This window comes from Periophthalmus magnuspinnatus, chromosome 3, assembly GCF_009829125.3.
Source record: "Periophthalmus magnuspinnatus isolate fPerMag1 chromosome 3, fPerMag1.2.pri, whole genome shotgun sequence".
Taxonomy (NCBI): Eukaryota; Metazoa; Chordata; class Actinopteri; order Gobiiformes; family Gobiidae; genus Periophthalmus; species Periophthalmus magnuspinnatus.
In genome coordinates, this window is record NC_047128.1 from 2,685,640 (window position 1) to 2,712,914 (window position 27,275).

General features: G+C 40.4%; 1 protein-coding gene across 1 annotated transcript in view; it reads right to left on the reverse strand.

Moving 5' to 3' along the window:
* The window catches only part of dmxl2 (Dmx-like 2), a 125,497-nt gene extending 100,797 nt beyond the window's left edge, over nt 1-24,700 (reverse strand). Inside the window, exon 1 of the mRNA XM_055230928.1 lies at nt 24,539-24,700. Coding sequence (XP_055086903.1) covers nt 24,539-24,625 — 87 coding nt within the window. The 5' untranslated portion in view covers nt 24,626-24,700. The remainder of the gene's footprint in view (nt 1-24,538) is intronic.
* Between the last annotated feature and the right edge of the window lie 2,575 nt (nt 24,701-27,275).

Below are 27,275 nucleotides of genomic sequence, written 5' to 3' on the forward strand. Positions count from 1 at the left end.
AGCAAACCACCTTTTTCCGGTCGAGAACCATGGCCTCGGATTTGGAGGAGCTGATTCTCATCCCAGCCGCTTCACACTCGGCTGCAAACCGCCCCAGTGCCTGCTGCAGGTCCTGGCTCGAAGAAGCCATCAGGACAACATCATCTGCAAACAGCAGAGATGAAATCCTGTGGTTCCCAAACCAGGCCCCCTCCGGCCCCTGGCTGCGCCTAGAAATTCTGTCCATAAATATAATGAACAGAACCGGTGACAAAGGGCAGCCCTGGCGGGGTCCAACATGCACCGGGAACAGGTCTGACTTACTGCCGGCAATGCGAACACAGCTCCTGCTCCGGTCATACAGGGACCGGACAGCCCTTAGCAAAGAGCCCCGGACCCCAAACTCCCAGAGCACCCCCCAAAGGACACCACGAGGGACACGGTCGAATGCCTTCTCCAGATCCACAAAACACATGTGGACTGGTTGGGCATACTCCCATGAGCCCTCGAGGACCCGATGGAGAGTATAGAGCTGGTCCAGTGTTCCACGACCAGGACGAAAACCACACTGCTCCTCCTGAATCCGAGGTTCGACTATCGGCCGGATTCTCCTCTCCAGTACCCTGGAATAGACCTTACCGGGAAGGCTGAGGAGTGTGATTCCCCTGTAATTGGAACACACCCTCCGGTCCCCCTTCTTATACAGAGGGACCACCACCCCGGTCTGCCATTCCACAGGTACTGTCCCCGACCGCCATGTGAATATCGTCATGTGAAACGATATTTGGAATATTTTCGATATCCAAACCTGCGTTGTTTTTTTTTTTTCAGATCAGCGCATCCACAGTGACCAAAATGAAGGTGTCAAACAAGCAAAGGTAAGATGCTGTTTTTTTCCATCCAGATATTGATACCGACATTGGTCCAAACCATAGACTGTATATTTAAATGGACATAGCGAACATGCTACTTCCAGCTCCAATGACTCTGGCTCCGATTCATTTTACATTGGAAAACTGTCACCCCTCTCTCTGTGACTGTTGCTGTCGGACTCATCATTTGGGTTGGTGTTGTGTCCATAACTCAAGATATGAACGTTAATAACAGACAAATCAGGCACCTTCTTTCTCCATGGTTGCTCCTGACGTCACACTCACTTACTCCACTTCTTTATACAGTCTATGGTCCAAACCCCAAACCAAAAAGTGATCAACAAACTGATCTTAAGCCAACGTCACCTATTTAATCACGATTCATATGCTTTAGGAGGCCACAATACTATCTTCCACTTCCTGAAAGTTCAAAACTCACTGTGATTGGGTAAATTCAACTGCCACCCACGCCCTACAGAGGCTGACGAATAGGAGGAGTGGGGGAGGTAGAGCAGAGAAGAGCTGAATCGCAATATGACAAAAGCAGATCACCATTGGGATCAGATCACATTTTGACTTTTATTGTCATATTGTACAGGCCTAATGATTTTTTCATCAGTAACTCCAGTTCGTTTTTAGGATGTGAGCTGATCATAGCCATATTCACGCACAGAAAAGCCTAAATATGTCAGATAAAGTTGACCTAGTGATGGGAGTTTCGGCTCGTTTGTGGGATCCAAATCTTTTGGATCCGTTCTCTTCAAAGAGCCGTTCAAAAGACTTGGCTCTTTCACTTTTTTTTTTTTTTTCTTACTATGACAGAAGCCAATGTGAGAACTCATTTTATCTGTAAACTAATCACAGAGCGAAACGAAAGACTCAGATGTGTTTAAAATGAGAGTGGGAGTGAGTTTACTCTGTGGAATTATGAAAATCGAAATAAAACGCTGCACTGCAATAATATATATTTTTAACTAACTGTTATTATGATTCCAAATATGTTTTTCTGCACAAATCTCTCTCTCTGCTCTGCTTCTGGGCTGATTCTTGTGTCGGTTCGGCGTTAATCAGGATAAAAATGCATAAAAATTGGAAAGAAAAATATTTGGTTCTTTTAAAAAATGAGATCCGGTTCCATCTGTTCACGTTAAGGACCCGTTCAAAAAAGACGCCTCGCTCACGAACACATTACGACAAAAAACTTCAAAGCAAAACAAAATCTTTCATTGATCAAAGGAGACGGAATAGAAGCCGGCAGCTGTCATCAATTACACTACACTCTGATCAATAACATCGAACATGGAGAAAGAGATGGAGGGATGGAGGGATGGAGACAGAGAGAGATTATTACACTACACTCTCTCTAATCAATAACATCGAACATGGAGAAAGAGATGGAGAGATGGAGGGATGGAGAGAGAGAGAGAGGTATTACACTACACTCTCTCTGATCAATAACATCGAACATGGAGAAAGAGATGGAGAGATGGAGGGATGGAGAGAGAGAGAGATTATTACACTACACTCTCTCTGATCAATAACATCAAACATGGAGAAAGAGATGGAGAGATGGAGGGATGGAGAGAGAGAGAGAGGTATTACACTACACTCTGATCAATAACATCGAACATGGAGAAAGAGATGGAGAGATGGAGGGATGGAGAGAGAGAGAGAGGTATTACACTACACTCTCTCTGATCAATAACATCGAACATGGAGAAAGAGATAGAGAGATGGAGGGATGGAGAGAGAGAGAGATTATTACACTACACTCTGATCAATAACATTGAACATGGAGAAAGAGATGGAGAGATGGAGGGATGGAGAGAGAGAGAGATTATTACACTACACTCTGATCAATAACATTGAACATGGAGAAAGAGATGGAGAGATGGAGGGATGGAGAGAGAGAGAGAGAGAGGTATTACACTACACTCTGATCAATAACATCGAACATGGAGAAAGAGATGGAGAGATTGAGAGATAGAGAAATAGAGAAAGAAAGAGAGATAGAGAAAGAGCGATAGATAGATAGATAGATAGATAGATAGATGGATGGATAGATAGATAGATAGATGGATAGATAAATAGATAGATAGATAGATAGATAGATAGACAGATATATAGATGGATGGATAGATAAATAGATAGATAGATAGATAGATAGATAGATGGATAGATAGATAGATGGATAGATAAATAGATAGATAGATAAATAGATAGATAGACAGATATATAGATGGATGGATAGATAAATAGATAGATAGATAGACAGAAAGATAGACAGACAGATGGATAGATAAAGAGAAAGAAAGAGCGATAGATAGACAGATAGACAGATAGATAGATAAAGAGAAAGAAAGAGAGAAAGAGAAATGGAGAAAGAAAGAGAGGCAGAGAAGGAGCGATAGATAGATAGATAGATAGATAGATAGATAGATAAATAGATGGATGGACAGATAGATAAATAGATAGACAGACAGATAGATAGAGATACTACACTCACTCTGATCAATAGAGATGGATATAGAGATAGAAAGAGACAGATCCAGAGATGGAGAGTGAGACGTAGACAGATAGAGAAATGGATATATAGATAGACAGATACATAGAGAGATAGAGAGATAAATAGAGAGAGCGATAGAGAGAGAGAGATGGATAGAGAGAGAGACAGTCTGTGTTGTTGAGGCGTATAAAGAGGAGTGGTGGAGAGGCGCCGTAGAGCACGAGCCGCCTCCACCCGTCTTGTGTTTCATTATTCAGGAGAACAGAAGAAGAGCGGGGCACATACAGGAGCGACCACATTACAGTAAACTGCAGACGCTGAATAAGAGACGCAGAGCAGTAACTGTATATAAAGGCATCAGGTCCTTCTGACACGCCTCTGATTGGCTAAATCCAGCTGTCACTCACTTGTGCGTGATAGATAGACCCGGCCCGACTGATAGTTTGCAGTGACGCGACGTTCACATTAGCACATTAGCCTTCATGGTCCTGCTTAGGTGTTTGATTTTCAACACTGATTTGATTTTTGGTGACAATGACTAACCAGAAAACTGCTGGCTAATGCTAACTAGCTTGTAATATTATTTAACAGAGATTTTATTAGCAGCACAAATCAGCTCACCTCTTCTTTATAGTCAGATTGTGTTTAAATAAAACTAAAGAATAAAGTCTTATTTGAGTAACAGAGCTTCAGACAGAGCAGTGCCTCTAGATAGCATCACACCTCTAGGGAATGTTGACGACTGCAGCTGCAAATGGCACATGTAAAATCTACTTTTAGAAAGTTGCCGCCCACTGCTCTGTAGTTACTTGCGAATATAAAAACATGAAGGGTTAAAATATGTCAGTAAATAAATCTGATGCTTGTTACAATATTTATCATGTGTACTTTTTCTTTGCACTACTAGGACATTTTTGGTTATTTTTTGGCTATATGTTAAGATTTGAGCCATAAAATGTTGAATTAATAACATCTATGACTCATTACAGATGCAAACTAACAACCAAAGTGTTTCATTCTGCTGTTTATTTACTGCAGCTCATTTTCTTTCTTATCATATTGTAGATTTAGAACAGTTTTTGTGGTTTAAATCTGCTCTTGGGTTGTTGTGTCAGTGGCATAAATTACTTTCAATATCATCGTTTATCTTCTATATTTACTATATCGAACTTAAAAACTTGTTATCGTGACAGGCCAACAAAAATCCCCCAAAATCCCCCCATTTTTACGAAGAAAATTATCAACTTTGAGCCGCAAAATATATTCAGATTTCTTACTGACCTTATTCCGGGGAAAGTTTTGGTGCTAAAATATTAAATAAAGTAGGTTGTTTGTGTGAAATGTTCAATGTTCATGTGCAACAATAAGTCAACACTGCACCGATTCTCTAGGAAGCTTTAAAACAGCTCTGTGGTCCCTGTAGAACTTATTTGCTGTCAAGATCGGCAGCTCCATACAAAATAATACAACCCAAATGCTGATGGCGGCGCCCGCGGCAACTTCAGCATAAGGTGAATGTTGAGTGATATGTTGATATGGTAACAGCAACAGTCATGGAGTAATAAACAAAAACATTTAAGATAGTGGAGGGAACAGTATGGGTGCCGCGCTCTGCTGTGACTGCGGTGGTCAGTTCTGCGCACTTCGACGGAATTAGGATCGGTCACCGTCACGGGCCTGGACCCTCCTCCCTCACAGAAACACACACTGTACTCTGTCATGGTGTGTGAGGTTACGGAGCTAACTGTACGTGTCCATATTTACTGCAAGGGCTGAGCAAGTGAGGACGTACAGAGTGATTAGGGATGGGACGATAAATGATAATGTCGTTAATCGCGACAACAAAGGTCCGCAATGAATGAATAATTGATTTTACACCACCAGACTGCCTCATGTTTTCGGTTTCAATACAATGTTTAGATGTTAGTTCTGGTGTTTGTCCATGAGGAGGCTGTCTATCGTAGCAATGAAACTTGTTAGCTCTTGTGTCTATTCTCAGTTGGAGATGGTTCTTCACCGCCGTCAGTCAGCGTCATGGCTAGAGGGCAGTGGATCTGGATCCCAGTGACGGCGCACATTTATATCATGCACTCGAGAAGGTGAAGTCTGATGTGTGGAATTATTATGGATTTGAAAAACAAGACCGACAAGATGAGCCACCGATCTACAGAGCCTGTCGAAAAAAAGATACAGCTCTGAGGGCAAACACCAGACGTAGACGCACATTTACGACACAACCATCCTGCATCGTTTGACAAACTTGAGCCGAAAATATCCATCGTAAGTAACACACCATGTGAAATAAACTATTGAATGTAGTTTGTGTTAGTTTGTATTTGTATGAATCTGTGTTTGGGTCGGCCTTGCTATCGCTAGGTTAGCGCTAGCTGAACAGCATTTTGCACAGCTGATTGCACAGCTTGCTAGCAACGGCACATGGTTTTACAACAACCATGAATTAATCTGAATACATATAACCTCCAAGGTCCTAGCATCCACAAATGTGAAAAAACACATTTTGGGTTGTCTTGGCCACAATACATTTTTTTTTCTCTACAAGGTCCTGATGTCCACATATGAAGACATTATACTGCCTTGGTTTAATAATTATCGTGATAATATCATTAATCGCTATTATTTTGGTCAAAATAATCGTGAGTCTAAATTTTAATATCGTCCCATCCCTCGTCACGAAACAAAAATTTCAAACTCGATTCTGATACTAAGGAATATCAGAATAGACAGGTAGGTTCCATAGTGGACTGGAAATTTAACAAAGACTAGACCTCTATAAGACCTTGTGTACTACCTGAATTCACCCATGTACCACCAGTGCTACATGTACCACAGTTTGAGACGCACTGATCTGGGATATTGTCAGTGTGAGGAGCTGAGGTTAAAATGATCTTGTACAACCCATTGCGTAGTAATTAAATAGATTGTGTTCCTTTAGTGTCCTTCACAGGTCCAAAAACATTAGCTCTATAACATCCAGTGCAGTCCAATGCCAACTTTACAATAGTTACAAAGACGCGCTAGAACTAGAGAACGACCGATGTGGGTTTTTTCATGGCCAAAGCTGATACTGACTGTTTAGAAGCTGATATTTTGTAGGACAGATTTAGATTATTTTCCTCATGAACATATGGTTTGAAATCCATATTAACATAAACATTGTCTTTAGTTTTTACGGCTCTGCATAATTTTACTACAATAAGGAAAGTAAAAGAAAATTTCTAATCTGTCAACTGGACAAAAAGTTACAGGAGTGAAGATGTTTTGCTGCACATCTTCAGTTCTGGTCAGATTACTGCTGGACACTGCCTTATATCTGTCTGAAGTGATGAGTAACTACACTGAAACTAACACACCTGTTTGTTTACAGTTTCTGTTTGTTGGCTCTAATGAGCAACACTAAGTGCGGACTGTGCCTGAGTCATATTTTGCATAATCGTTCAGGCCTCTTCTGGGTGCTCTCACAGCTATTAGTATTGGCTAGCCCTATTGTTTCCATTGCTTAGACTTAGGTCTGAGGATGAAGTTATAAATAGGAGACAGATGATGATGATCTAGGGGTAATAAGGGATTTGAACTTTAACAGCCACGTCAAATTAATAACATCTGCAGCTTTAAAACATTGCAAAAATCAAAGGTAAACTGTCAAAACCAGACTTAGAGAGACTTATCCATGCATTAGTCTGCAGTAGGTTAGACGACTGTAACGTCCTGCTCACTGGACTCTCCAAACGAGCCTTAAGACAGAACAGAACATCCAGAACACTGCTGCTTGAACCATCTCACACTCTGAGGACTAAACCAGGACTAAACCAGGACTAAACCTGGTGAATCAGTGTTTCAGTTTTGTGCAGTTAAAACCTGGAACATTCTTCTTGAAGATGTGACACAGACCTCGACTTTGACAATGTTTAAATCCAGACTCAAACGGTTCTGTATGTGACTGAAAGGTTTTTATTCTGCCTCTTCTCTTTTAATGTTAATTTTGTGATGATTTTTTATGTTTTGATTGCTGTATTGTGATTTTAATATCTTTCTTATTCTGTAACGCACTTTGAATTACTTTGTGTACGAATTGTGCTGTACAAATAAACTTGCCTTGCCGTGATGTCTAAGGCCCCATTCCTGTTCAAATATGGACTGTCTTACCTAACAAAAATTCCCTTCTCAAAACATTTCTTTTCTTTGGCTAAGTACCTCACTATCTTCAAAGGAGTGGTTAGCGCCTTTGAGATGGAGACGTACAGCAGACTGGGGTCAAGAGCTGTTCCGGCGACAGTTTTGGTACATTCTCTTACGGAGTGGCTGTTTAACGCTCACTGCAGTCTCCACCACACTGAATGGAGTAGATCACATTGCTTTGTTTGTGGCTCTGGGTTTTGTCCTTTATAATAAGGAAAAGTAATCTCAATATAAAATTATTTTTAGACATCCATAGTTTCCTTGTTTTTACTACGAACACATAATGCAGCTGTGTAATCTTATTTTGTGAACGCCATCATCACACTAAAGTATTAAAATAAAGGTTTTGTGCAGCAATCTGTGAGCCCAAATATCAGCCAAGGCAGGAGAGCTAAAGCCGTAATCAAATTCCTTGTTTAAAACCACAGTACTCATGTTGTAGCCCTATACGTTAGACCTTGATTAGACCTTGAGTTTAGACCTGGTTTAGTCTAGGATTTGATCTGATCATACTCGAAAGACAAATGTGGTACTCATTAGTTTGAAAACCACAGTCCAAACCAATATATGTCTCTATCTCTAGCTAGAACCTCAATCAGTTTATTCGGCTATAGGCAAAAACTGTATTTCTGTTTAAATTAACTTATATCAAACCACTTGAAGTACATGGTCAAGTTATTTGTGTGCAGTGGAAAATAGCCTACGACTGCATTTACTTTTCATTCCCACTGAAATAGAAAATAGTTTTATTCTGACAAGATTTGGGGGAAAAAATGGAAATAATGAGATTCCAACGCCAGTATAGTCACTGTTTTGTGTATCCTGTGTGTTTTAGCTCCAGATCTGTGAATGTGCTGACTTAAACAGGCACATTTCCTCCGTCAGTCTGAAGTCACTCACATCAGCGGCTGCTTTCGGACAGAATCACCTGACAAAGCGACGCAAACCAAACAGAGAACTAAAGGCACGTACGACAGGGCCATAGGAGACGTTTCCTGAGACGTTTGACTTAATTCTCATAAAATTATTACTTTAATATCGAAATGTTATGACTTTATTCTCGAAGCACTGACATATTTTTTATTTTATGTGACACTTATACTCTGCCGTACAAACTAAAGCCCTCACCTATAAACAGTAAGATGAAACCCACGGAACATAAAATTATATTCGTGAAATATTTACATAAAAACAGTACCTTAAATGTCAACTTTGTCAACTCTATGACCAGGGGCGGCGCCAGGAGGGGGGATGGGGGACACTAGCCTCCCCTAGAATGGCCAACGCACCTGCATAGCTCCCCTAAAGTGTTTAACCCACTTTCAAAGCACATCTAATCTCGACAAAAAATGTTCAAATGGCAACTACCGAACGTTTAAAATGAGACCAATCCATATTAGCTTTTATAAATCACTACAGGGGCTAATTATAGACCTAGAAGAAGAAGAACATGGTTTGTAGACGTAACAGCTATTTACAATTGCATATGACAAGTCTGTGTTGTGTGTGTTGTGTGTGGGTGTGTGTGTGTGATATTTCCGTTATTCAGGAGAGGGTAAGGTGGAGACGACAGAGGAGAGTGCTAGTGCTAGTAAGAGAAGACGATATAGAGCATGTAAATGGGGGGAAAAAATAAATAGTATAATAATAATAATAATAATAATAATAATAATAATAATAATAATAATAATAATAATAATAATAATAATAATAATATAATAACAACAATAACGATAATAAAAAAAATAAAAATAATAATAATAATAATAATAAATACATAAATAAATAAATAATAATAATTAGGTGTCATTTAGTACACTGATTGCCAAACCTCATGCCTATAAAACAAGAGAACCATCTTTTTCACAGCACTTATGCACGCACAATTAAAAAACATCCGCAAAAACATGATTCATATTGTTTGCATTTTGAAGTAAACCATGGGACAGAGCAGTTGCAGCCATGTGGGTCGAGTACAAGCCTGAACTCGTCAAAGCAGATCAGCAGAAACACAAACTGCCCCAGCTCCATCAGATTGCACAGTCCTGTGTCTAATGTGATCATGCAGCGTGTTGGATCACAGCTGCTCCCATGTGCGCAGTTCTTCATGTTTGGGTTCACTCTGGCTCTGAGTCAGCAGCCGGACAGAAAAACACAACTATTTTTACCCATATCGAAAGTACAATATCTGCTCCATCAGTGAGAGAAGGTCTGTACTTTGGTCCTAGTAAAATATCATATGATTGTAAAGACGCAGGAAACCCAAGGAAGGAACAGTGTTAGGTTATTTCCAACTCCAACGCAAGGTCTAGGGCTGTAACATTGACTGTATATATAAATGGACATAGCTAACCTGCTAGCTGCCATGTTCCAAATAGGAAGTGAGCGTGGGCGAACTTCCGGTTCCATCAACTCTGGCTCCATTTCAAATTCCTCTCTGTACCTGCTGCTGTCAGACTCATCGTTTTGGTCTTAAAATGTTCGTATTAACCCGCTCTACGTGACCCTGGTATTTTTATTTCACTATTTTGTCCGTAACTCAAGACATGAACATTAACAACAGACAAATCAGGCGCCTTTTTTCCCCAAGGTCACTCGCACTACCGTTGACAACAGGTTTGATTGACAGCGTTACTAAGCGCCCGTTCCAATCCAGTCCACTTCCACTTTATTTATATAGCACATTTCACAAACAAATGCAGTTTCCAAAGTGCTGCACATATAAATAAAAACAACAAATTAAGTAAATCAACATACCCAACAACATTCCCTGAGGTAAACCAGCGATGCAGGTGGGGAGGGGCTTTACCTTCAACAGCCTAGCCTCACTCCCGATTCGCTCTTTGGTTGCTATGATACTCTCAGTCAGAATTGCTAACATGCAACTTGGCTCCAAATTCGTCGCTATAACTGCTAGCCTCGACGAGCTTCATTTGGCTCGAGTCGAACGCTGTGGGTGACGTCAAACTTCTTTATACACGGTCGACTATAGACTTGTGCTGTGTATTGATTCATTGAATAAAATTAGAGCACTGCCAAAAGAACGACTCAGAACGACTACAGTCTTTTACTAAAACATTAAAATGACAAGTACAGCAAAGTGAACAGGAACTAAAGTCCAGTCACTCTCAAAACTCCAACTGACTCACGCCATGACTTCTCATTTCAGCTGTTGCGCATATAAAGCTTTATAATTCTCCAAAAAAAAATGGTCGACTAAGACACCTGGCCTGTCACCATAATCACAATAAGTTATCGTACAATATATGAAATCTGGAATGACATATTTTGGGTCTCAGTATGTATCGTGAGGACTTTTTCTTTGTGGGTAAGGGTATTTTTAAGGGTATTTTTGTTGTAATATGATAAGATTTGAGCTGTTGAGGGGTGAATAAGTCCCTTTTATGGCAAATTATCGGTACAGTCTGCTATGTATTTGTTGCAGCTCATGTCTTTTAATGAAACAGTCTGTTTAAAATGGTTCACTGGGATTATATTGCATTATTTAAATCTTCATTAGGGGCATAAAGTAGCTTCAATATTATCATTTCACTGGAGCAATATATCCCGCTTCAAAATGTGTTATCGTGGCAGGCCAAGACACAAATTCTCCCTTATATCTGTGAAGTTGAGCGAGTAATTATATACATTTATTATAACATGTATGTAACAATGCCGATATTATGTTTTGGTCGATTTACTGCCTAAAAAATACACACAAATCTTTATACTGACACTTTGATACCAAGAGATATTTGCACAAACGTGATTACACAGCTCTTGTATAGGGGTCTGAGGGGAGTTTGTAGTACATTTACATAACTATTTAGGGGAAGTAATCAAAATAGTCCATATATATCAGCCCCAAAATATCGGCAGGGCTTATTGGCCATTGATTTCCCTGGATCGGTATCGGCATCGGCCATGAAAATCCCCATCTGTCAATCTTTATCATCTATGGGTGTGGTAAATATGGTCACTAAAACACAAGTGAAACTTTCATTGTGAAATCTCTGTCCTGTCAAACCCAACTTTACTCAATAGGCAAAATCACCCAATGGTTTTGTAACTTTATGTGTACTTGTTGAGTGTATTAATCACAAGGCTTGTCACGAAAATTACTACATCGATTTATCGCTCAGTATATAAAGCTGGATCAATTTTTTTTTGCTCTACTGGGAATTTTTTGGTTATTTTTGGCCATGTGATAAAATTTAAGAAGCAAAAGTTTGAATTATTAACTTGTCTGACTCAATACAGATGCAAACTAAACCAAACAACTAACTAAACTAATAAAGATCATTATTTTTGAATACTATTGTAGATTTATAATAGTTTTTGTGGTTTAAATCTGCTCTTGGGTCGTTGCGTCAGTGGCATAAACTAGTTTCAATATTGTTATTTATCGTCTATATTTACTTCATGGAACTTCTATCATGACAGGTCTAATGATGACATTTACAAACTGCACAATAAACTGATATTCGTCTGCGTATTCACTTTAATACAACACTTTAGGCAAACACCCACTCGAGTGTGTATAAAGATGGATTTACACTCCTTCAGTTGGGAAAAAATTATGACAGAATCTAGCACGATAAGTAACAAAAACTAACAGTGATTGATATGTTATTGTGAGCCACTATTTTGCAGCTTCATGCTCAAACAAAGACGCTTTTTCCAACCCTTCTTCCTATTGGCCCATTGAGTGAGTGACAGGTGCATTTAACCAATCACAGTGAAGTCAATGACCAAAAATGTAAACAAAGCCACGGCTACTGCTGCGAGGTCAGTGCTCTCCCTCTTTCTCCCCTGCTCCCTTTCTCCACCCAGCCCTCTCCACAGCATCTTCTCTTTATCCTCCCCTCTCTATCGCTCCCTTACTTCCTCAATCCATCTCTCCACGTCTTTCACTAAGCCCTCTCTCCCTAACCCTCTCCCCAACTCTTCTTTCAGCCCACCCCTCACCCCATCCTCCTCTCTCTATCGCTTTCTCGTTTGCTTAAAAATTCTCTCTCCCTCTCCCGACTCTTCCTCCAACCCCTCTCTCCCTTTCTCTCTCTCTCCTCTCTCTTTATCTCGGTCTCTCGATGCCCCTCTCTTTTGCGCTCCCTCCCTCTCCCTCTCTCCTTCCTTCCTTCTTTCTCTCCATCTCTTCCTCTATCACCCTCTCTCTGTTCCTCTCCTTTGTCTCTCCCTCTATGCTCCCCTCTTTCTCTACCTCCTCTATGACGCTCCCTCTCTCTCTCTCCCTCCCTTTATGCCAGTTCCTCTCTCCCTCCCTCTATGCCCCTCTCTCTCCCTCCTTCCTTCTCTCTACATCTCTTCCTCTATCCCTCTCTCTCCTTATGCCCCCCTCTCTCTTTCCCTATCTCTATGCCTCTCCCTCTCTCCCTCCCTCTCTCTGTACCACTCCCTGTCTTTCTCTCTTTCCCTCCCTTTATGCCCCTCTCCCTCTCTCTCCCTCCTTCCTTCTCTCTCCAGCTCTTCCTCTATCACCGTCCCTATGTTCCTTTATCCACCTCTCCTTTCTCTCTCTCTCTCCCTCCCTCTCTGCCACTCCCTCCCTCTATGCCCCTCTCCATCTCTTCATCTATCACCCTCTCCCTGTTCCTCTATCCCCCTCTGTCCTTTCTCTCTCCCTCCCTGTATGCCACTCCCTCCGTCTCTCTCCCTCCATGCCACCTGCCTCTCTCTCCCTCCCTCTGTACCACTCCCTGTCTTTCTCTCTTTCCCTCCCTCTATGCCCCTCTCCCTCCTTCCTTCCGTCTCTCTCCAGCTCTTCCTCTATCACGTTCCTTTATCCACCTCTCCTTTCTCTCTCTCTCCCCTCCCTCTCTATGCCCCTCTCCATCTCTTGCTCTATCACCCTCTCTCTGTTCCTCTATCCCCCTCTGTCTTTTCTCTCTCCCTCCATCTCCCTCTATGCCACCTGCCTCTCTCTCGCTCCCTCTCTCTATGCCACTCCCGCTTTCTCTCTCTCTCCCTTCATCTCCCTCCCTCTATGCCACCTGCCTCTCTCTCTCTCTCTTCCTCCGTGAGCGACATCATTTTCAGGTTTTCTATTTTTAGCCGCTCACACATCTGAAGCTTTGCATATGTAACTGTCCCAGGTGCTGCGTTAGTGCCACATTCAAACTCAAACTAAAGACTCATTATAACATCATGACGAGCCGTTTCGTCAAACCTGCTTCGCCGCTTCAGCGTGTGGGAGCGTTCATAGATATAGATATAGATATTATAAAGAGAAGATATGAAACCCTGTATTTTTAACTCTGGTTTCTAACTAGGTCACTGCCAACGAAAACCTGCATGATATTAAAAAAACTTGCTGTGTGCGGAGATTTGAAATGATAGCGCAACGAAATTTTAAAAAAGAATATTGCTGTAAGACTTATCAAAACTTAAAGCAGACCTATTCTGCAAAATAGACTTTTTATTCAACTTAACCACAAACTAAACATGAGCAAATCAACAAAAAGCCAACTCAACTAGCCTGTGTTTGGCAAAAAATATCAAAAATCCAAAAACTAAAGCTAGTATCGAAACTAGATACTCATTTTCCGCAGCTATCGATGCTAAAAAAGTCACATTCGCGTCGCAGAAATGAACCTTTCCTGAAGCTTTTGAATGATCTTGAGCTGAGTCAGAACAAGTATAAGACACAAAGACGCCAGTATCGAAATCGAGTTTTAAGTTTAACAAAACGGGCGGGTCAGTGGCAGTCGCAGCAGTGCCCTCGGTTAGCAGTGAGTACATAGAGCAGAGTATTACTGAAATATTCATGTGGCATCTCAGACTGAAGCCGAGGTTATTTTTATCCGAACGGCTCCTCGGATCCGTTTGAGGCTTCGCAAACACAGCCCCGACTCCGAGCGTTCAAAGACTCATTTAAAACTGCATAAACGGCTTTGTGAGTGAGACGTGACCTTCCAGAATCTGGCAGACGAGGCCGTTCAGATGATGGCGATGTAATATGGGAGGGAACTCTAGAGCGCTTTGGAGGCCGCGGTGTTTCACATTCTGCAAACTGAAATTAACCTCGACTACGGCTAGGAACCATACGTGGGAATAACTTATTTGTGATTCGTAATTATTATTAAAATAACTGTAATCGCATTTTCTATTATCTATATTCAGGTCCGTCGCCAGAAAATTTGGGGGTCCGGGGCAAAAAGTCTTACATGGGCCCCCTTTAATATAAATTAATAGAATGAAGGTCCAATTCTGGGCCCCTAAAAAACCTGGGGCCCGGGACAAGAGACCTCTTTGTCCACTCCCGTCTATTTTCCAGGACTATATGGTATCGAGCATTTTACAGCGTTAGCATTGAAGCTAGTGTATCCGCTTTATCTGTCTATGATTAAACCCACAATCAAAAACACAACCACTCTGCCACAATATGAAGTAACCACGATAAAAACTATAATGTGCTGATACTTTCATTTAGGGAGGCACCGATCCACCTTTTTCAGCTCCGATACTGATTTCGATCCTCGATATCCCCCGATACCAGTGCAGGGACTGAAAACCGCATTTATTTCCTTAAAACAAAAATAAAATAAGCCAAAACTGATCCAGACAACAACTGAACAACTAAAAAATAAAAGTTCAAACATTATGGCTCGGAAATAGCCTTATTACATCGATTTACATGTCCAACCAGAATATCGACTGAACTAATATTTGGAAACTGATATCTGATCCAGTAAATGTTTCAGTATCGGGGCCAATATCCAATACTAGTATCAGATCAGTGCATTCCACGTTCATTCATTGGATGGTACCATTACAATGCAGTTTCTAACTTGACTGTGGTCATTAAATAAACTGTATATATAAATGGACATTGCTAACCTGCTAGCCGTCGCATTCTATATAAGAAGTGAACATGGGCGCTCATCCAGCTCCATCGACTTTGGCTCCAATTCACTTTACAATAGAAAACTGTCGCCCCTCTGTCTGTCAGACTCGTCATTTTGGTTTTAAAATGTTCGTATTACATGATCCTGGTGATTTTATTTCGCTATTGTGTCAGTAAATCAAGATATGAACATTGATAACAGACAAATCAGGAGCGTTCTTTCCCCAAGGTAAACCAGGGGTGCGGGTTCAACAGCCTCGTTCTAGATTGGCTCTTTGGTTGCTATGATACTCGCGGTCTGAGTTCCAAATATGGAACTTGGCTCCAAATTGGCTGCTATAACTGCTCTAGCCTCGATGAGCTTCATTTGACTGTATTGGTCTATTGGTCACTACGAATCTGCTTCTTCACATATTTAAACGGAGTATATTTAATCCCCAAAAATTAACCAACACAGTGTAATTATTCCTCTGCTAATGAGATTTGAAAACCATTGAAGCTGTATTTCTCAAGGGCACGGCTCGGCACATCTGAAAGCTCCACAGAGGGCGCTGGACCCGTGACAAGGGGCCATCTGTCTCGTACTGTCAGCTTTTAAAGACCATATAAAACATTTGAGCCTCTTCCTCTTTCGCTTTTTCAGATGAGATATTTGAAGGTGCGCAGTCTTATCTTTGCTTTTGTGCTGAGATAGGGGCAAACGACTATAAAAATGTTTGTTTGGCCAATCATTTACAGAAGAAAGGGATAAGACAGGTCAACAGATCTTGTTAGCTTGATCACGCTAATGAAAGTCGGTCAGGTTCAGGGACTTGCAGAATATTAAAAGTGTTCAAATTATGTTCAGAGCGCAACAGAATTCTTTTCCAAAATATATACACAAAACCATTTTCACGAGTATACAGCACGTTATACCCACATTTTGGTGTCAAATTATGTAATGATTTGAAACAATGTCCAAGCATGATTAGGCTCATATAGACGATAAATGATAATACTGAAAACAAGCCATAAAACAGAAATAGCCCCCAAAAAGTATTCAAAATGTAGAATATTGTTAAAAAATGTATCTATAATGAGTGATAGAAGTTCGTAATTCAATCCTTTACAGCTCGTATCTTAGAATAGAAAAATCACCAAAATTGTCCCGCTAGTGCAAAAAGAACGTCCAGGGCAGCAGTCTAAGTAGGGATTCCCAGACTTCCCACACCCCAGACACTTCCTCCAGCTCCTCTGATGAGACGCCAAGACGTTCCCCGGCCAGCGGAGAAACAGGCCCTCCAGCACGTCCTGGGTCTTCCTCCTCCCCAAAAATGATTGTTCCATCTAAAATATACTGAACGATAAGTTGATACAGTACTGATCGTGAAATATAAAGAATGGACCTTGATGTCTGAATATGTGAGTTAGTAACACTTGACGGGAAACTGAACATTTTAAGCCTTTTTTTTTTGCCTGGGATCCAGACTACACACTTCTTCATTACTGTACAAAGATGTGAGTCTGATCAGCGGTGACTCTTCCTGTTTTCAAGTGGGCGTGATTGACAGGTGGATTAGCCAATCAGGGACAGGCATGGTGCGTCCAAAATATCACAGGGTACTGAAAAACATGATGGATTTCTGCAGAATCAATGAACAAAGCACTAAACTCCATCTACAACAGGGGCGTCAAACTCATTTTCCTGAAGAGCTCTCAAAGGGCCAGATGTAACTGTAAGATAAATGTCACTACGTTTTTATCTTGTTAATTAACCATTTCTATATTTATTACTTATTCAAGTTACAAATTTTGCAGATGGATTTGCATTGATATGAAAAAAATGGCTGTTTAATTGTGGATCTAATGATAAAGTGACATTTTAAAACAGTCATACCTTTAAATTTACTTTGTCGCGGGCCACATAAAATGACATGGCGGGCTGCATTTGACCCACGGGCCTTGAGTTTGACACATGTGGTCTACAATCTCAGGAGTGATGTCAACTTTATACCCACATTTCAGACAAAAGTTCATGTATCTCTATTTCTGGAGCCAAATTATTGAACAACTTGACCGTCGGTTTGAAACTGTCAAAGTGTGACATAATTAATGAAGACACTGATGAACAATATCCAAATTTGCATGTTTGTTTTTTGGGTTTTTTTTGTGAATTTTTGAGCTATTAACACATAACAGGAAACTGAATATTTTATAATGAGGAAAGGGGTAGGATTAAAAACGTTCTTCTTGTTCCCACTCCTTTTTCGACAGTATTTAAACTTACAGCTTAGTACAGCATCTTTCATATTCATTTGTGTTTACAGTCTGAATGTTTGAAATAAACTAATGCATAGGGAGTTTTCACATTACAAACGCATTATGCACACGAGGCTACACATAAACCTTTTACTATAGGGTGAACTTTGGTGACAGTGGCAGCAGGGGCTTTGAATGTTCCATAGTATAGCATTTAGCCATATTGAAATTTTACGTTTATCATGGCCAAAATAATTGCGATTAACGATTATAACACAATAATGATGAAGTTGTTGCATAATTATAACTTTAACAGAGAATATTATGGATGAGCAGTGCCGTCGCCGGAAATTTGGAGGCCCGGGGCAATAAGCATCACATGGGCCCCCTGTAAAACAAATTAATAGGAAGAGGGTCCAGTTTTGGGCCCCTAAGACTCTGAACCCCTGAAAAATCTTTTTTTTCTGCACATTCTGGTGATAAAATGGCAATTATCTTTGTTGCCGATTATCACGATTATATAAAATGTCCCACAAACGATTATTGTCAATCCCTTTTATCACGATAAACAATTTCTTGGACCCCTAATAGTATTAACTTATCCGTCTTGCATTTATTCAGTTATCCAGGATTTTTATTGCTCAAAAATTATTGCTTGAAAAACTAAAATTATTGCGAACGGGGTCAACTCTCTACAACTTGGACTTTTGGCATTACCTGCTTGTCTCCATAGAAACAAATAAATATAATGCTGTATGCTGCTGAATATTCTAGGTAAAAAGCATAGCATCCCCATGGAGACAAGCTGTTGGCGGACCCACCACAGGAAATGTAACACAGTGCAGTTAAAACTTTCAAAATCACCATCGTCATAATAAAAATGTTCCGTATAATTTCCGATTCAATTCAAAGCTATGAAGCAGTGCTGCTGTTTATTTAACCCACGCAGTGCTGTGTTCGATATGACTGACCTGACTAAGTGACCTATAGCTACGAGGGTGGACTTGACCGTAACAGCACTGGACATGTCTCCTGCTCTGCCCTAGGACACATGTTTCTGATGGTGATGATGATGAAGATGATGAAGACGATGGTTAGGGCTGGGAGATTAATCGAAATCGTAATATGAATGAACGCAATTAGTAAATGGCAAAGGCTGTAGTTATTGAAGTAGCATCATTTCATCCACAAACACCATAATCTCCTGTCTATTTCTGTATAAACGCTGCTAACCCTGTAGTGTGGATCTGTACAAACATGTTCTGAAATGTCCCTGTGCGTCAGATGCCCTCCCTGTGTCTCCATGGGGTCTTATTCTGCATGAAAGCTGCTCACCCTGTAGTGTGGATCTGTACAAACACGTTCTGAAATGTGATTCTTGGATTAATTTATCAGTTCATATTTCAGTCTGTCAATTCTTCCACACGTGTTTAAAATGTGAACTTTGAACTAGTGTTGTTTCGATACCGACGCTGGTATCTGTAAAAGCTCTAATCCTACACATTTTTCAGGTATCGTATTAGCGAGTACTCAAACCAAGTCACCGATCCAATACTACTCTCCAGAATGAGGACCCATAGATGTGAGCACTGCCGCTGTTGACGTTTGTGGCTACTGCTAATGCTAACGCCCAGAGCAGGTTAAACATAGACTGTGGAGGCTCTGCAGACACTTAAAACACACTAACAATGACAGGAAAGACATTTATGTTAGCGCTTTGATACCTTCATTTAGCCTTTGGAGTGTACGCTGAACTTGGTAAAATAACTACGGAGAATGCAGCCCGACAACAGTGCTAACGCGATAATAAAGCTAACACGACAACAGAGCTAAGACAACAACAGCGCTAACACAGCAACAATGCTAACAGGACGACAGTGATAACATGATGCCAGTGATAACACAACAGCAGCACTAACACCACAACAGCGATATCGCGACAACAGCGCTAACATGATGACAGCGATAATACAACAACAGTACTAATAGTACAATAGCGCTAACACCACAGCGGTAACACAACAACGACGCTAACACAAAGACAGCGCTAACATGACGACAGCACTAACACAACAACAGCACTAATCTGACAACAGTGCTAGCAATAACACAACAGCAGCGGCAACAGGACAACAGCGCTAACAGGACAACAGCGCTAACAGGACAACAGCGCTAACAGTCAACAGCGATCACATGACAACAGCGCCAACAATGACTTTTTCGATGTTCTTTAGAGATAGTCTTTTACTATAGTTATTTTTTGTTCTTGTGCTGTAACAAAATTGAGTAGCCTTTGTCGGACTATTATCGGTATGGGTCAATACACTAAGGCCAAGTATCGGCTCTGATTTTTTTAATAAATAGTGTCTGAACAACACTAGTTTGAAAAGCATCCTAATATTAAAACATAAATCACAATTAGATCTTTTTCCCCAAATCGTTCAGCCCTAATGATGATGATGATGGTGGTGGTGGTGATGAGGGCCTGGCTTTAACACAGAAGAGCTCTGTTTTATGGAGATGCAGCTGCTTCCTCCTCCTCCTCCTCCTCTTCCTCTGTGACCTCTGCTCTGACCCTTAGGCACAAAGCCAGTTAACAGCTTTGATCCATTGTGGAGGACACCTGCTTGGAGAACGCACAAGCCACACCCACTGTGAAACAGTTAAGGGATAAATTGGGAAGTGCTTTGGTGTGAGATTAAACCAATTAAACTGAAATTGCAAAACCTCTGCCAAGGCGTTGATCCTATGTTGCAATGGTTAAAGAGCCAGTATTATGATATTTTCTGATCTATGTTGTAATGCTGTTTCCTCATCGCAGACAGACCTGGAGTTGTGCTTTGTTTATTTCACACATGTTTAACACACAAACCCTGCATTTTCTTTGAGTTCTTCTCTCAAACAGAAAACACTCCACTCCACCTTGTGATGTCATGGTGGTAACACAGGAAGTGTTTTTAAACTCCACACACCTTCACTAGAATCATTTGGATGATTTCAGATCTGGAATTACCAGTCTCTATTGAACAAAAGGTAAACGGCAGTTGTTAACATCAAAACTACCACTTCGTGACCTCACAAGGTGGAACAGAGCATTTTGAGCTTTGAAGATGTACAGACTAATAATAAAGAGTTACTCAAACATGTGTGAATGAAACAAACACAACTCCAGGTGTGTTTTGAAGGAGGGAACAGTCTTATAACATTCTGGGGTAAGTGTTCCTTCCTATTCTTCCCAGGATGCAGAATGTTATACAAACTACTTTAAGATTGCATAAGTGAATGAATGAGCACTGTACCTATTAGATTACATGGCCATGATAACAATACTGCAACACTGCAAGTAATCAATATGAATGTAAACAACAAAGAGAGGTTACGGAAAGGGCAGCAAGCTAAAGCAAAGCATGCTGGGAATAAGAGGAAGTCTAGAATAAATAAACAATGGAATATCAACAATAGTTTAATTCAATTGTTATTAGTTCTGGTCTGAAACATTGTTTGAAGCCGCATGGGGTTAAGTCTGACAATGAAGAGCTGAAGACAGACAAAATGAGGTAAACACTTTGAAGAATGTGTGAAACTATGAAGCAATGCAAAAGAATTTAGATCAGACTTGTTTTGCAAAATGCCAATTTTTAGAGCTTTGAACCATGTTGTAGTTGTTGTTGTAGTAGTTGCAGTTCTCATTTACCCTCTGCAGTTGTTTTTGGAGTGATTCGTGAATGTCTGAGTAATCTTTAATCGTTTATTTTCAAGATAGCATTATAAAACAAGGATTTATATATAACATGTTTAATCAGTCTTTACCATTAATAAAGGAGACCCCCCATAGTTTAAGTTTGCACACAAAGTCTAAAAACAAGCTGAACAAAAATTGGTAACAGACACACATTTGAGCAGGTATTGATACTAAAAAAAAAGTCACATTCACAGGTCAGAAATGAACCTTTCCTGAATATCTTTAGAATGATCTTGAGCTGTATCAGAACAAGTATAAGACACACAGACTAGTACAAGCCCATGGACCACTATGGAACCTACTGGACGACTGAGGGATTACACAGATATAAAGCCACATGGGAATATAAAAGAAAGTACTACCATTTAATGTTGAAAAGCACATTTTATTGTCTAAAGAAAGAGTGTTTTTTATTATCATCGTGGTATCGGAATCGTTATCGAGCATCACGTCTGTTCCGTAGTATCAAAGTCGAGTTTTAAATTTTAGTATCGCGAGAACACTATATTGAAGTAACTATGTTTAATCTGTAAACAGTGTTTTTTGTTCAGTAAGGCCATAACTGACACTAATTCAAAAATATGGTTCGCTTGTTCCGTCATAGTCTCAGTATAAATCTGTGTAAAACGCTGTTCTCTTTGTCAAACACAGGTCACAAATGGAGATAAAATATTGTATACTGCGTAGCTTATATAATGTGTTCTGACACCTCTGTAGTAGGCAGCATAAATAGCTCCGAATTGGAGTTCACAGCATGAACATGGCAGAGCTTAAGACTCTACAACATTTAGCAAATATCCTGAATGAGAAAGTTGATGAGAATAAAAAATACTATTTATTTAGACAATGTGATTTTCAACATTAAATGGTAGCACTGTCTTGTGGCCTTATATCTGTGTAATCCCTCAGTGTGTAATCCCTAGGTTTTATAGTGGTGCATGGGCGTGTACTAGTCTATGTGTCTTATACTTGTTCTGATACAGTTCAAGATCATCCTAAAGCTATTCAGGAAAGATGAATATTTTTAGTATCAATACCTGCTCAAATGTCTATCTAGTTTTTATACTAGTTTTAGTACCGATTAGCATCTGATTTTCAATATCTTTGACAACCCCTGTCTCTTCTGTACTTAGAAACTGGCTGGAGATATGAGGTGTATATATTGAGTACATATAGAGAGCACAAAATATAAAAATAAAATGCAGTGTAATCTTTCATGGTATTTCTTTTGTGGTTCATTTTAAAGTCCATTCACGTTTTATGCGATACTTAACCATTAACTAAGCGTATTGTAGCCCGCTGCTGATAGACTGCCTTAATATCATTTGAAAAACATCATCAAGACAAGAAAAGATCGTAGTTAATAAGTAATAAAGGAATTACAAGTTGTATTGCTACTATAGGATTTCAACTGGTGAGGGACCCGAATTCATATGGACATGTGTTTCAAAATACACCCAGATTCGTCCAGCCCAGTAAAGCAATATCTCAGTGCTTCATCTGCCCCACACTTCAGCTGCTGGACTACAGGTTTCCGGCTAGGACCATAGACTCGGGCACTTCTGATCTTAGATAACCATCGCACACAGCAGCACACCGTGTTATAGACCTCTCAGCTGTCAGTGTAAACCAGGTCTGGCTTGTCTCTCTCTACATGAGCCACACAGAACAAGGTGATGCTGCCAGCCGCCTGACACCGACACAGCCAATGAATATGCACGGGTCAAAGCGGTCACGTGTTTCCTACATTAAAACAATTGGACATTTGACTGACAGCTACAAAAGACATTCGTTCATATTCAAGTCTTCACCGAGCCCACCTGTGCCAAATGGATGAACTGGCTCAACTCCAGCATCCCCAAATGCGCCCACGTCTTACACTGCCTGGCCAAAAAAAAAAAAATCACCACCAAAAAAAACCCGTCACACTCTAATATTTGGTTGTTCTGCCTTTAGCTTTGATTGCAGCACACATTTCCTATGGCATTGTTTCGATTTCGCTTCTGCAACGTCACAAGATTTATTTCCATCCAGTGTTGCATTAATTTTTCACCAAGACCTTGCATTGATGATTGTAGAGTCTGACCGCTGCGCAATTTCTCAATGGGGTTAAGGTCTGGACTCTGTGGTGGCCAATCCATGTGTGAAAATGATGTCTCATGCTCCCTGAACCACTCTTTCACAATTTGAGCCCAATGAATGCTGGTATGGTCATCTTGGAATATGCCCATGCCATCAGGGAATAAAAAATCCATTCATTGATGGAATAACCTGGTCATTCAGTATATTCAGATAGTCAGCTGAACTCATTCTTTGAGCACAGACTGCTGCTGAACCAAGATCTGATCAATCGGAGGAGGCTCTACCTAGTTGCTTAGTTAAATCCAGGTACGGCTTTTTAATTTTTTTGGCCAGGCAGTGTATTTTTCAGATTCTCTCCAGAGAGGACCCCCTGCACCCCCTCACCCCGTACACCCGTGCCTCTAGCTCATGTCTCCATATATGGCTCTCTACGTCATGCCTCGCGCTGCTGATGCTGAGATGACAGCGGGCTAATGATCCGCGTTGGAGGATTTAACACCAAATGGTAGCGAGCTTAGCTACTTCTGCAACCAGGAGACACACCAGCCTTTGCGTTGTGGAGAAGTGCGCAGTTTTTACGCACGACCCGCGCGCTGTGCCTGTATCTGCGCGGTGTTTATTCTGAATGGAGCGTGCCCCTGGGCGACTGTCCCCATAATGTTCTGTCTGCGCACAGGGATTCCCTTACAGTCATTCTGGCGTTACAGGACCAAGCTAAAGGTCATTTGAGAGACTCGCCGTTACTGTCTTAATAACTTAATACTACTGCAATGGATATTATATTAAGCGCTACAACGGAAAACCCGAGGCTAACGGTTAGCTTTGTAACAGCGGTGTAGCTCGCGCACAGAAGCCCAGAGCTCGAGCAGAGGCGGGGCTAGCACAGCCTCTGTGCCGCACGAGGCTAACGATCACCCGGACAACCAGCGCTTTAGCTCGTTAGCCGCTGTTAGCCAGGCAGCTAGCCAGAGCCGTCATCCAGGATCCCGCTAGCTGCTGCTCCTTAGCCTCTGTGGGTGTTATCCTGCTCAAACACGGAATATAAAACCAGAGCTCACCGTGAAGGGAATGTCATTGACGCTTCCCACCGAGTAGCAGCAGTCTCCCGGGTTCACCGCCCCCGTCAGCACCTGGTGCAGATGCATTCTGTGGATATGTTAGCAGCAAATGATTTTTAATTATTTATAACGAGTCCACCCTTTAGGTTTCTCCATCTAGCGACGAGTAGTGAGGATTCCATCAGTAATGTCCCGTGTGCTGTGCTGTCCTCGGCCCGTGTCTTCCTGGACCGGGCTCTGTCGGAGCGGGTCCCGTGTCCGTGTAATTTCAGCCGCTCGTGTCATCTATTCAAACATGGCAAACGGAGCGTCCTCGCGCTGTCAACACCATCCCTGCGATTAATCGTGAGCTCCGAGCTGAGGAGCAGGATCTCTGCAGCGCGCGGACCTGACATGCGCGCTCCCGACGCGTCCAGGCACGACTGAGCCACATACACACGCACTGGAGTAAATACTGGAGTAAAATATATACAAATACTGAAATAAACACATACACACGCACTGGAGTAAATACTGGAGCAAAATATATACAAATACTGAAATAAACACATACACACGCACTGGAGTAAATACTGGAGCAAAATATATACAAATACTGAAATAAACACATACACACGCACTGGAGTAAATACTGGAGCAAAACATATACAAATACTGAAATAAATATACAGTATATACAAGCACAGGAGCAAAAACATATACAAATACTGAAATAAACACATACACACGCACTGGAGTAAATACTGGAGCAAAACATATACAAATACTGAAATAAATATACAGTATATACAAGCACAGGAGCAAAAACATATACAAATACTGAAATAAACACATACACACGCACTGGAGTAAATACTGGAGCAAAACATATACAAATACTGAAATAAATATACAGTATATACAAGCACAGGAGCAAAAACATATACAAATACTGAAATAAATATACAGTATATACAAGCACAGGAGCAAAAACATATACAAATACTGAAATAAACACATACACACGCACTGGAGTAAATACTGGAGTAAAACATATACAAATACTGAAATAAACACATACACACGCACTGGAGTAAATACTGGAGCAAAATATATACAAATACTGAAATAAATATACAGTATATACAAGCACAGGAGCAAAAACATATACAAATACTAAAATAAATATACAGTATATACAAACAGGAGCAAAAACTGAAATAAATCCATACATACTGAAATAAATGCATACACAAACACTGGAAAACATATACACAAACACTGGAATAAATACTGGAGCAAAACATACACAAACACTGGAAAACATATACACAAATAGTGGATCAAACACTGGAAAACACACAAAACACAATCACTGGAGGAAATAAACACAAACATGGGAGCAAATGCATACACAAATAAATACATACATACTAGAGCAAATACTGAAAAAACACACAAACACTGGAGCAAAAATATACACAAATGCATGTATAAATACTGGAAAAAATACATACAAATACTGGAAAACACATAGACAAACACATAAACAAAAACATATGCAAATACTGGAGCAAAAACATACATAAACACTGAAAAACACACACAAAAATTGGAAAACATATGCACAAACACTGGAAAACACATACACTGGAGCAAAAACATACACAAATACTGCACAGATACATACAGAAACACTGGAACAAGCAGTGGAAAAGACAAACAAAGACTGGAACAAATACATACACAAACACTGGAACAAACACATACACAAACACTGGAACAAACACAAACACATACACAAACACATACACAAACACTGGAACAAACACATACACAAACACATACACAAACACTGGAACAAACACATACACAAACACAAACACATACACAAACACATACACAAACACATACACAAACACATACACAAACACTGGAACAAACACATACACAAACACTGGAACAAACACATACACAAACACTGGAACAAACACATACACAAACACTGGAACAAACACATACACAAACACTGGAACAAACACAAACACATACACAAACACATACACAAACACTGGAACAAACACATACACAAACACTGGAACAAACACATACACAAACACAAACACAAACACATACACAAACACTGGAACAAACACATACACGAACACATACACAAACACATACACAAACACTGGAACAAACACATACACAAACACAAACACATACACAAACACATACACAAACACTGGAACAAACACTGGAACAAACACTGGAACAAACACATACACAAACACTGGAAGAAACACATACACAAACACATACACAAACACTGGAACAAACACTGGAACAAACACAAACACTGGAACAAACACATACACAAATACTGGAGCAAAAACATACATAAACACTGAAAAACACACACAAAAATTGGAAAACATATGCACAAACACTGGAACAAACACAAACACAAACACATACACAAACACTGGAAGAAACACATACACAAACACTGGAACAAACACATACACAAACACAAACACATACACAAACACTGGAACAAACACATACACAAACACATACACAAACACATACACAAACACTGGAACAAACACATACACAAACACAAACACATACACAAACACATACACAAACACATACACAAACACATACACAAACACTGGAACAAACACAAACACATACACAAACACATACACAAACACTGGAAGAAACACATACACAAACACTGGAACAAACACAT